Source organism: Arvicanthis niloticus, chromosome 2 (genome assembly GCF_011762505.2).
Source record: "Arvicanthis niloticus isolate mArvNil1 chromosome 2, mArvNil1.pat.X, whole genome shotgun sequence".
NCBI lineage: Eukaryota > Metazoa > Chordata > Mammalia > Rodentia > Muridae > Arvicanthis > Arvicanthis niloticus.
The window spans coordinates 59542783-59554895 of NC_047659.1; the positions used below are offsets into that span (position 1 = coordinate 59542783).

General features: G+C 45.6%; 1 protein-coding gene and 1 long non-coding RNA gene across 5 annotated transcripts in view; one reads left to right on the plus strand and one right to left on the minus strand.

The window, feature by feature from the left end:
- Positions 1-1099: 1099 nt before the first annotated feature.
- Positions 1100-2655, minus strand: LOC143441357 (uncharacterized). Its single transcript, XR_013108674.1, has 2 exons — positions 2041-2655; positions 1100-1939 (listed from the first exon to the last, which is right to left on the minus strand). It is a non-coding gene; the product is annotated as an uncharacterized LOC143441357 (long non-coding RNA).
- The window catches only part of Slc43a1 (solute carrier family 43 member 1), a 33515-nt gene continuing 22992 nt past the window's right edge, over positions 1591-12113 (plus strand). For 2 of the 4 annotated variants that reach the window (XM_034495827.2, XM_076928986.1), the window contains exons 1-2: positions 1833-1967; positions 3144-3310. In XM_034495827.2, coding sequence (XP_034351718.1) covers positions 1852-1967; positions 3144-3310 — 283 coding nt within the window. In that variant the 5' untranslated portion in view covers positions 1833-1851. Of the gene's footprint in view, positions 1778-1832; positions 1968-2672; positions 2801-3143; positions 3311-12113 lie in introns of those variants that run through there. The other 2 variants (XM_076928987.1, XM_076928988.1) reach the window with 2 other exon arrangements.

Genomic DNA, 12113 nt, shown 5'->3' on the forward strand with positions numbered 1-12113 from the left:
TTTCTGGATTGAAACACATACATAAGCAAGAGCTCTATTGCTCAGTCACACTCCCTACCCTGCAGCCAGCAAGGCCTTTTAAGAAGTAAAACCATCAAAGGCCGACATGTGCTTTCGCCAGAGAACTTCCTGTGCCTTTCTGCTGCCAAGCTTTTGCTTTGCTGTTCCTTCACCTGGCTCACAGGAATGAAAACACCAGAAAACTTACAAGCCAGACAGGCCTGTCTCCAGTCTCTGTGGTCTAGCTGCAAACCTTGTTTACTTTCTGTGATAACTCATGAGGCTTGAAGCACACTGTGATGAGCTGCATATTTAATAACTTTTGTTTTGGAAAGTGCCCATCACATCGTAGTCACTTGGCAATGTTAGTTCCTTTTTTGGTGTGGTGACTCAGCTGCTCAGGAGTTCAGGAGCTCCTTAGTGGCTACCTTGGTAGAACGCTCTGCACTGTTTCAGGCTCCTTCAGAGATCTGTGAATACCACCTGCAGCACTTTTTTTTTTTTTTTTTTTTGAGATAGGGTTTCATGTAGCCCAGGCTGGCCTCCTGCAGCTTGAATTCCTGATCTCTACCGCAGGAGACATGCACCACTAACCCTGGTTTGTGCTGTACTTCAGATCTATATACCCCCCCGTCCCCCCCCGTCCCCCCCCCCCCCCCGTCCCCCAACCACAGGGTTTTCTCTGTGTAACAACTCCCGCTGTCCGCTGTCCTAAGACCAGGCTATCCTCAAACTCGCAGAGATCTGCCTGCCTCTCCCTCCTGAGTGCTGGGATAAAGTGTATGCGCCGCCACCTCAGGCCATTCTTTTTCACTCTTTTTTTTTCTTTCTCCGGAGACAGGGTTTCTCTGTCTGCCTGCCTCTGCCTCCCAAGTGCTGGGATTAAAGGCGTGCGCCGCCACCGCCAGCTCTTTTTCACTCTTAATGCACCGAGTTAACCCATATCTGTATTTTTCTTCAGCATAATTACTTCCTAAATCTGTGCCATTGTCCAAATAAGTACTGAATACCCTCCTTGTTTTACAGATGGGGAAATTGAGGCCAGGTAGGCTGAATGATTTACCAAAAGATCAATCATTTAGCGACAGGAAGCACCTGATCTTGTGAAATAATGACAACAGCCGCAACAATGAATGTTTATTATGCTCACCATGTCAAGGGTACCCAGCATCACAACTGCATCCTAATTCTATCTCCTCTTGACAGACAGGCAAATTCTACTGCTATCCAAATTTAGAGAGAAGGAAGCAAGCTTTGAGAGGTTAAGTTGCCTAAGGCAACTCAGGCTAGACAGCTTTCAAAATTGCAGACTCTTAACTGGAGCATATAAACTCCATAAGAGTTCTGACTCTCAGAAAACAATCCTTTTCGATTTCACAGTTCAAGACCCCACCCAAGACTCTGCAGCATGTAGTCTAACTCCAGCCAAGTCTTTGGTTGTTTTGAACAAAGATGCAGCGAATGCTGTCAAACGTTAGTTCAGGGGGTCAACAGAGAAGCTGGGGGTCGATAGTGGAAATTTAGGCGCCCCAGGCGTACTGGGTAAGAAGAGTATCTGGGGACCAACAGGCGAGTCACGTGTGCATGAAACTCGACCTAAGGGGTGGGGAAGGGACGGGAACCCCCGCCCCCACCTTGGGGCGCTGCTCCCAACGCCTGTAAATACAGCTATCAACTCAGCGGATCGAGTAGTCCATGCCCTGGCTTCCCTGCTTCATTCGTCTGTGGCGCCCGGACGGTTCCCAGATCCACCGCTTCTTTCGAGGGCGCAGACGAGGTGAGACCGGCGGGCTGTGGAGCTGAAGCTCCGAGGCCCGCTGGGTCTGGCACACAGTTAAGAACCCCGCGTGGATGCGATTTGGAATTGGGATCCTGGGTCTCCAGAGATCCGGTGTGTGGAAGCGTCGCGGAGACTCTGTGTTACTCTGGGTGACAACAGCTGCGGGAGGCAAGTTTGTCGGGGACAGGTGAGCAGCTAGCGCAGCTCAAAGTCACCCAGCCACAACACTTGCAGGTCCCTGCGAAGCGTCTGTCCGTTACCTGAGTCGCTGGGCACATTGTTCCCTCTGTCAGACCCCTCCATTCTCCCCTTCTTCTCTTCCACTCTGTTTAGAACTACGGTTGTCACCGTGGGAAGGGAACTCGGGGACCCCTGATTCGAAAGCCCCGTTTCACAGATGAGGGGCTGAGCCACCCCCTAGAGAAGCGGGTAGGGTCTCTTCCCCTTCATCTTGCTTGCTTGCTCTTCCCCTGACCATTTCCTCTCGGCTGGCCGGGGTCTTGCTCCCGGTCCTCGCGTCAGATCGCCTCCCTTGTTGGCGGTGGCTACCGCGGCCCTGGCGGGCTCGGGTTTCTTTATTGCCTCTGGTAAACACACCCGCCCGCCGGCCACCCCATCCGCCTCCTTATAAAGTATGTCCTTATAAAGGCTGCAGGCACCGGACTTCCTGCCGGAGCCCGAGCCCCCTCCCCGGGACTGAAGGGCTGGCGCGTTCCCAGGCGCGCGACGGAGTGAGGGGCGCGCCGGGGCGCCACGGGGCCCGCCCAGGGTCTCCCTCCACGTGGCAGCCGTGGGATTGGCCCGGGAGACCGGAGGGACACGAGCGCCGCCGGCTGTGGCAGGCGGGAGGAGGTTTTCTGCCCGGGCTCTGGAGAGGAGGAGTAGAATGAAAGGCGTAACTAGAATAGAGGGTCTCGGGGTAGCCCCAGACTTCCCTTTCCGCCTCCTGCTCACTTCTGAGAATCCGATCTGGCGCCAAGAGGCTGGCTAACTGTGGGCCAGAGGTGGCTACAGAGCACGGTCTGCCCCTTGGTGACTTTGAGAGACTTTGGGAACTTGGGGGTTGGTCTCTGGAGCGGGATCGGGGCGCCCTGGCCCGGGTAGGCAAGCCCGGCAGCGCGCCAGGAAGTTGCTTCTCTCAGACCAAACCTTTCTGGTTCCTGATAGCGCCCTGCGAGCTAGTGGCGCGTTCGCTCCTGGCACTGCCAGAGCGCGCGGAGCCAGCTCCGCAGCACCGGGCTCTATGGGGCCTCCATGAAGGCTCCATCTCGTTGGCTCCAGGGGTCTCAGGAGCCACCATGATGGAGTACCCTTCCCAAGGACCGCTAGGAAGCCCTTCTCTGAGCGCTCTGTTTCTCTGCAGAGTCTCAGCCACCATGGCTCCCACGCTGAAGCAGGCGTACCGCAGGCGCTGGTGGATGGCTTGCACCGCTGTGGTGGAGAACCTCTTCTTCTCCGCGGTGCTCCTGGGCTGGGCCTCCCTGCTGATCATGCTCAAGAAGGAAGGCTTCTATTCCAGCCTGTGCCCAGGTATATCCGAGAAGGGTTTGAGGTGGGAGGTGAAGACCGCGAGGGACGGTAGAAGGAGGAGGCAGGAAGTTGGAAAACAAGGACAGGTGGTCAGGCACAGACAAAGCGACAAAGCAGGGCTGTCCAAGACTGGAACGCTGGGCAGCTAGAAGTTGGACAGGTTCACTTCACGATCTCTTCACACTTGACGTGCCACTGTGTCAGGATTCTCTGATCTGGTTGGTAGTCACTGAATGCCGATGTCCTACTAGGCATCCATATCCTGAGACCGATAGCTATGACAACCTTATGTCTAGAGTAGTCTGTAGACTCTTAGAAGTTCTGCACCTACCTGGATAAGGAATTCTCAAGTTAAACAGGTCTTTTTTGTGTGTGCTAGCAAGCATTGAGCTGCATCACCAATACACAGGGAGTTTCCTAATGAGATCAAGCAGAAGCACACAAACTGGATTATTAATGTGACGGACCTATACTCTTGGCCTTTTCAGGACCTTGGAGTTCCCCGTTCTACAAATCACCCTTTTGTACAAAGTTAACAACATTATTTCCTCTAGAATGGATATTTGTGGAGTGTTTGTTTCTGTTTTCCAAACCGATCATCTTGGTCTTGTGTAAAGTGACCCCAACCTGGAGTGGGAATCCTAAACTCTTTGAGAACAGTAAGTGCAGCCAAAGGCTGCCTGTCTGCATCTGTCCATCTGAGAGGGAGTGCCTCACTTGGGGGTTGGGACTTGGTGCATATTTTTCTACTTTGGAAAGGAGAGTGCTGTGCTCAGTGAAGGAGCTGTGTGGTGTGCAGTTTGGTGCCTCTCCTGTCCCTGTCTCCACATTCATGTTGTGGGAAAAAGCCAGCAGGGATTTGGATTCCAGCTTCCATCTCATTTAACCAGCGAGCACCTTACAAATTGGGTGTCTATTGCGTGGGAACAATAGTAATATCTGTTCTTGGGATGGCTGTGTCTCAACACACATGTAAATGTCCTTCTGGCTTCTCCTGGCTCCTCAGCTCAACCTGTTGCCTCATAGCTTAGCCTGTGAGTGTGGGAGGATGGAAAACCATTTCCTCGAGGGTGGAGGTGAGGCGCTCTTGATATCTATTCCTGTATCCAGCACCAGCTACACCATGGGGCTGCCACACCCCTGTCGAAGTTATCTGTAAGGAAGCAGTGGGTTGCACCCAACTATGGCACTTTGCCCAGGTGCTTGATCCCAGTTACAGAGGGCAAGGACTGGAGATGATGGAGTTAGCATGAGTCCTAGGAAGGCAGGGCAGATTCCTTGAGGAAGAGGTCTGAGATGGAATGATAGGTATGCATTTCAGGATGGTTGAGAGGACCAAGTGGGTCCTTAGGGACCCCCACTCACAGAAGACTCAAATCCCTCTGAGCTTTCTCTGGAGACTAGAGAGAATTATCCCTTGTGTCTGGGGGCCTTGATGTCTGCCGTAACCCATCCAGTGGTTTTCCCTGCCTTCTGAGCCTGGAGGAAATGAGTTTCGCTAAGAATGCTTCAGTGGAAATTAATTTACCTTGCTCATTTTGGTGATGTTTGACAAATACATACACTCCAGCCAATTATCACAACAGCCAATAGTTACAGCATTTCTACCACCCCCAAAACTTTTAAGGGGCTGTGATATGTGTAGATTTCTCATTTAAAACATACGACATAATAGGTTCTAGAATATTCAATATTGCACAGTCATCCCCACAAATTTTAGGGCACATACTTTATCTCCAAAAGCAATGCTGTACCATTACCAGCACCTCCCCCTGTCCCCTCCCTAGGTAACCACTTGTCTGCTTTCTGTCAGAGGCTTGCTATGACAAATACCAGCTACACCTATTTGGAACGTTTTCTATAAACGGACTTTTGTCTTTTGTGGCTGATTTCTTTCACTTAGCATAATGATTTTTTTTTTTTAGGTTCATCCTTATTCCACATATAAGCCTTATTTTTTTTTATAGCAGAGTGGTTCACTATCATGTGGACTGACTACATTTTCTTCATTAGTTAATGGGTATCTAGCTTATTAAGGATGATACTCCTGTGTTTGTGTATTTATTTTGGAATGGATTTGCTGGGTCATGAAGGTAACTAACGTTTTCCAAAATGACTACCACATTTTAAATTCTCACCAGCAGTGCATGAGGGATTCCAATTTCTCCACAACCTCAGCACTGGTTGTTGTCTTTTTAAATTTGCATTTCCCTAATGGCTACTGAGGTTGAATATTTTTTCATGTGTTTTTATTGGCATATTCTCTGGAATAACATCTAGCCAGCTACTTCTGCTTTTTAAGTTGTGTTATTTGCTTGTTTATTTATTCGGAGATTGGACCCTGGGCCTTACACGGCTAAGCAAATGTACAGTCTACCACTGAACCATTTACCGAGGTCTTCCTTTTTCATTATTGAAGTGTAAGGGTTCTTTACCACATCTAAGTCCTTTCTATAGTTTTCTTTCTTTCTTTCTTTCTTTCTTTCTTTCTTTCTTTCTTTCTTTCTTTCTTTTTTTCCTGGTGTGTATCCTTTTTTAATGCTGATAAAATTTTATTTGCCTAATTTTTATTCTGCTACACCATCCTGTTTAAGAAACTGTTGGTTAAATTTAAGGTCACAAAAATTTGCACCTGTGTTTTCTTAGTTTTGTGGTTTGGCCTTTTAAGTTTTGATCCTCAGTCTTATGAGGTGCCGGCCTGATGTTTTAAGTTACTTGAAAGTGGGTGTGTCGTTGAATCTGGCTGTGGTGAGCTAAGTGAACTCTTGTCCTTTCCCCCAGAACATATTTGTACACTTTTGGAAAGCGGTGCACAGCATCTCTCCCCGCCCCCTTGTTTAAGGGGCCCTGCAGGCTGATGGATGGGATGGTGTTTTCTGTTCTGTCTTGCTCATGCTATCTGATCACAAACAGCCCTTTCTGCTTCCTGGTGCCTCATTCATCATGAGTCTTCCCTGACATTTCTAGGAGATGCAGTCTCACCGCAAACTTGCTCTTCTTCTGGCTCTTACAATCTTCCTGTTCCTTCTTCCATTATGATCCTTCTGCCTTAGGTCCAGGAGTGTTATACAGTAGACTTAGCAGTTGGGGCTAGGCACCACACGGGTACTTGTCCTCTGAGTCCTGAGTGGTTGTGATTTTCTTTAATGGTCTCCATCTGGATAATTGTTATTTTTCTGTCACAGAGCATTGCAAGTCTCAGATGATGTTATTTAACAAACAGTTGAAGAACTCAGTGAATGTGAAGTTTATTACTGAGGTTGACACTAGTATAGGCTTTGGGGTTCCTTGGTCAAACAGTCTGTTTTCAGGGTCTCCCTGCCATGTGTACTCCAGCATAAGAGCTAATGGGGAACTGTTACTCAAAATTTAATCAGGGCCATTTCAGTTTGGAACACACTAACAAAATAACAAAAGAATGCTAACGGTTGTTAAATATTTACCATTTGTTAGGTCTTTAGATCTCATTGTAAATCTGTGATGTCGGTATTATTATAACCGCATTTTGGGGGACAGAAAACCGAAACCTAAGAGATGCAATGTACTTACGGTCACTCAGGTGGTAAGGAGAGCAAGGATTGCTGCAGAGGCTCCTTGACAACTGCGAAGTCGTGGGCTCCATCCTCCTTTGTGAGAAGGACACAAAGTGACCCTAGAACTTTGTTACTAAGCCTCATGGGAAAAGCTGAAGTGACCCAACCACTAAAGGCTAAGGATTGCTCTGGAGCAGTTCAGCTGTCCTAGATATTGTTCTTGCTGTGAAGAAACATTATAACCAAGTAAATTTATAAAAAGAAAGCTAAATTTAATTGGAGACTTGCTCATAGTTTAAGAGGGTGAATCCATAACCATTACGGCAGGGAGCATGGCAGCAGACAGGCAGTTTTGGCACTGGAGTAGTAGCTGAGAGCTTATGTCTGATCTACAAGCAGAAGGCATAGACTGGGTCTTCCATGGGCTTTTGAAACCTCAAGGCCCACCTCCGATGACACACCTCCTCAGTAATTCTACCAACTTGGAATCAAACATTCAGATACCATTCTCATGTACACTACCACATTTTATCCCCTGGCCCCCATAAGCTTATAGGCACATCATAATACACCATACATTTAGTCCAATTTCCAAAGTCCCCATAGTCAATAATGGTCTCAACACTTAAAAAAAAAAAAGCCTCTTTGGAGATTCAGCAATCTCTTAACTGTAAGTCCTGTAAAAATCAAATCAGATTGCATAATTCAACATACAGTGGCCCAGAATATACATTAGCATTCCAAAAATGGGGAAAAAAGCATACTGAGGAAATACTAGATCAAAGCAAGAAGTGGAGCAGGGCAAACTCCAATCCTGTTACTTCATGTCAGTTATCAAAGGCTCTTCAGATCTCCCATTCCTTCTAACTTGGTTGACTGCAACACACTTCCCTCTCTCTTGGGCTTGTTCCACAGCCTGTTGGTGGCTCTCCTTGCCAGACAGCCCATGGCTCATCTAACATTTTAGGGTCTCCAGTGCAATCTAGGCTTCATCTTCACAGCTCCATGAAATGGTCTCTCTGGGCCTCCATGGAGAGGCTCTTGCCACACACCTGGTCTCAGTGGCTTTCCTTAACTGACAAGGAAGATTCTGCAGTCTCTTTACAATCATCTTTCGTTAACCACAGGTCGAAGCTGCCAAGTTTTCTTGCCTGGTGGGGCTGGAATCTGGGCCCCTCCTGGAATTACATTTGCATAAACTTTGACTGTTTGATGCTTTTTAGGTATTGAATCCCTCGGGTCTTTTTCCTTCACAGGCTCCAGGATTGGCTGGGTAGGGTCTCACTCTTTGGAGCCCACTCCTTTTTTCCCCATTTAGCATCAGGCCTTTCTTAAAACTTCTTATCTCAGAGCAGAGGACTTGGCTCCAACATTACCTTCCCTTTGGCCATAGTTAAGACCTTACCAGCTAGAACTTTGTCCTGAGGGGTTTTGGTGGTATGACCATGTCACCACCAGGAAAGTATCATGAGGAAGCAAACATGGATTAGGAGACAAATCAAATCACTTAAAATTTGCTCTGCATGTACGGGACTCAGGCCATTGTCAGATCCAGGTGTTTCAGGTCACTGTCCTCATTTCAAAGGTGGGGCAAGTCTTTAGAAAATTTTAGCAGCATTACCTAGTGAAGCCAAGATTTGACTAGAGATGCATGCTTAACCATGATCTAATATCCAGGGTTTCCTAGACAGAATCATCTACAAGCCACTTTTGTAATTTTCTCATTTCTGAATTCCATAGTAATTGTTATTTAAAGTGTGATGCAGCCTTGGGTTTGATGTTGTATATAAACAGGTATCAATTTATATATATATTCCTAAGAAATACATATATTCCCAAGGTTTTTTTATTGGAGATTTTATTTATTTACATTTCAGATGGCATCCTCTTTCTCCCTCCCTAGAAACCCCCTATCCCATCCCCCTCCTCCTTTTTGTTTTTATACCATTTTAATTACATGCAAGTATTAAGGTCAGTTCTAGGTTAAGGAACTAGCAATACAATAGATGCAAATAGTCAAGGAACAAGCAAGACAATAAACACAAATAGTCAAAGAACAAGAAAGGCAATAAACAAAATTCCATGAATACTCCCGTGATCACTAAGGGCTTATCAGGATAACCAAAATATCTGTGCCAACTTCCCTGTCCTAGCCCATAGTCATTTTCATGTCTGAAGCCTACTTCCTTGTTCTAACCTAATATTTATATTCCTGCCTGAAATTACTTATTTGTTCTAGCTTAATATTTAGATTCCTGCCTGAAATTACTTCTTTGTTCTAGCCTAATATTTAGATTCCTGCCTGAAATTACTTCTTTGTTCTAGCCTAATGTCAGATTCCTGCCAAGTAGCCCATTTCCTTGTCCTTGGCCTGAGTTAGATTCTTGCCAAGCAGCCCCCAAAGCTCTCCACCTCTCACCCTGTTTTATTTCATAAACAAGACTGAGCCTGTCTTAGGTTGTTCTGCCAAGAGATCCTTTCTTACCCATTGTGGAATATGCATTAACAAAAGCAATGCATTTCTGTCTTAGGTTGGTAAGGCTCTGTGCAGAATCTTACCCATCCTTGGCTTGCCAGCCTGTTAATTTAATAACTCTGTCTGGGGGTCCATTTTCAGTTTCACGTCAAGTACTTTGGCTGCCAACATGTTGATGTTGTTAAAGCTTTAACACGATGGGCAGGAATAAAATTATTCCCAGGGCTAAAAGGGCTAGCATGATCAAGCTATATATGCCATTCTTGAAGCTTGGCCAAAATAGAAATACTGACCTCAGGTCATGGGTAATTTTATCAGCAGTATCTGCTGAATCAACGCTCAGCAGAGCAGCATTCTTTGAATTCATAATCTCACTATGCAAAGTTAAAACACCCAGAGATGAGTTAGAATTATGCCAAATACACTGTAAGTATCTTTAAACTTTTTCTAATTATAATGACTATCATTGTAAATTTTAACACTAACATGAATCCAATGGTGTTTGGCATGACACTCGAGATGGCTCCTTACTTTTTTTTTTTTTTTTTTTTTTTTTTTTTGGTAACTCACTCTGTAGACCAGGCTGGCCTCGAACTCAGAAATCTGCCTGTCTCTGCCTCCCAAGTGCTGGGATTAAAGTCGTGTGCCACCGCTGACCGGTGGCTTCTTACTCTTAAATTCTGCACATCCTTCCAATAATTTGAATAGGAGCATCAATCTGTTGTTCCAAATCCTATCTAAATCCTCTTGTATACTCAACACATTAGTAACATTTTTTGCTAAATGATTAACAAAAATAGCTGCCTTAACTTCTTGTATCAAAGCAATTGCAGAAGCAGTGGTACTAGCAATTAATGTAATTAAGGCTGTTATACCAGCAATAATCAAGCCCACTACCTTCTTGCTTCTGCTTAAAGCCTGACTCACTTCTTCCAATACTTGCAAGCTTTTTTCAGAAGACCAAGGTTTTGTAATACTCAGGGCAAAAACAAAACAAAAAAACCAAAAACCCAAAAAAAAAAAAAAAAAAAAAAAAGCTGGTTGATAGATCTCCATAACTGACATGCCAGGTTTCAACACACTAACACAATTAGAAAGTGTACAATCTTGAACAATTCCAAACTTATAAAGCCTGTGATTAACATTTTTAAAAAAAAATGTATAAATGCAAAAAGGAAAAGGAGGCATGGCATAGGTGTTTCCTAAGGGGGGTGAGGGGAAATGGGGATAGGGGATGCCATCTGAAGTGTAAATAAAATATCTAATAAAAAAAAAAAAAGAAAAAAGAAAAAAAAAGAAAGTGTACAACCAATGCAACTTACATTAAATACTGTAGAAGAAACAAAAGTAATTTTAACTTGGCAATTAAAAGAGCCGTAACACATGTACTAACACTTTATCTCTTGCTAACATAACATCATAGAGAACTGCAGCTAACTTCCAAATATGTCTCTGAAAATGTCCAGAACCAGTTTTCCAAATGAAGACTGTTATTTTCAATATTGAACTGATTTCTAGACCAGTCCATGATTGAGTCTGAATAACTGGTTATATTTAAGAAAAATACAAGAGTCATTATCTTCTCTTTTTGATTCTCTGTTATACAAGGTCTAAAAACTTGAGGCAAGGCAGCTTGTCCCATCAGGGGTTTAGGTAAGCAAAGGTGGGTCGGGAACATATGTCCAATACAGCTTCCCAGTCACCATTGTCAGGGCACTCAGCAAGCTCACAAGTCAGCATCATTCTTTGTCCTGGCATCAGCATGTCTCACCTGTCGCTCTGGCAGCCACCATGCTCCTTCAGCATCCTACAATCCTGGGTGTGCTAGAGCTCCTGGGAGTCCAGCCACCTCTGGGTTTTGGGGGATTGGGTACAGAGCTGGTGCCCTAGGACTGCTCTGGGCACAGGCGCAGACCAGAAGGGCTGCTCTTGTGTTTTTAATGCACAAATAACCAATAATTGAGACCTCAGAAGTCATTCCATATACTACCTAGCCCCACTTTGAGTATGTACTTTCACATGTAGTATGTATGGCTAATGTAATGTACCTAAGGTGGCCCAGCAGGAGCAGATAAGGGCTGGAGTGCAGTGTTGTTGGTCATGTGCTTTTCTTTGATTTTTTTTTTTTTTTAAGATTTATTTGTTTTATGTAAGTATACTGCTCCTGTCTTCAGACATACCAGAAGAGGGCATCAGATCCCATTACAGTTGGTTGGGAGCCATCATGTGGTTGCTGGGAATTGAACTCAGGATCTGTGGAAGAGTAGTCAGTGCTCTTAACCACTGAGCCATCTCTCCAATCCTTGATTCTTAACCCAGCTGCTGAGTATATTCCACTTACTGAATACATTCTCTTTTCCCCCATGTCCCCTTTGTCTGTGGAAGTGGGGCAGTTGGATCCCAACGACTTACTCTGCTGTGACTACCATGGATGCAGGTCCTTTAACCAGCCACTCGGTGATCAGGCTTTAGGAGCTAGCTCATATTGACCTCACAAGAAGTTGATTGCTTAAACCCGGAGAACTTACATATTAGTGGACCGTTAGCAGTCCGCTGGGCTGGGTTCCGTACCAGAGAACACAAATTCGCTGGCATAGAATATACTTGAGGAAGTTTTCAATCTGGCCCGTGGGACAGTTAGGGTGGGTGGTGTGGTGAATCTCTGCTGGCTTTGGAGATTCTTCTGAGTTTGAATTGGAGCCCACTGTAGGCTGCTGGGTGGCTGAGTGCTCATGCTTCCGGAAACCTCATCATCTGGAATCAAGACAGTTGTCTCAGCTCTTTAGGGTTGTTG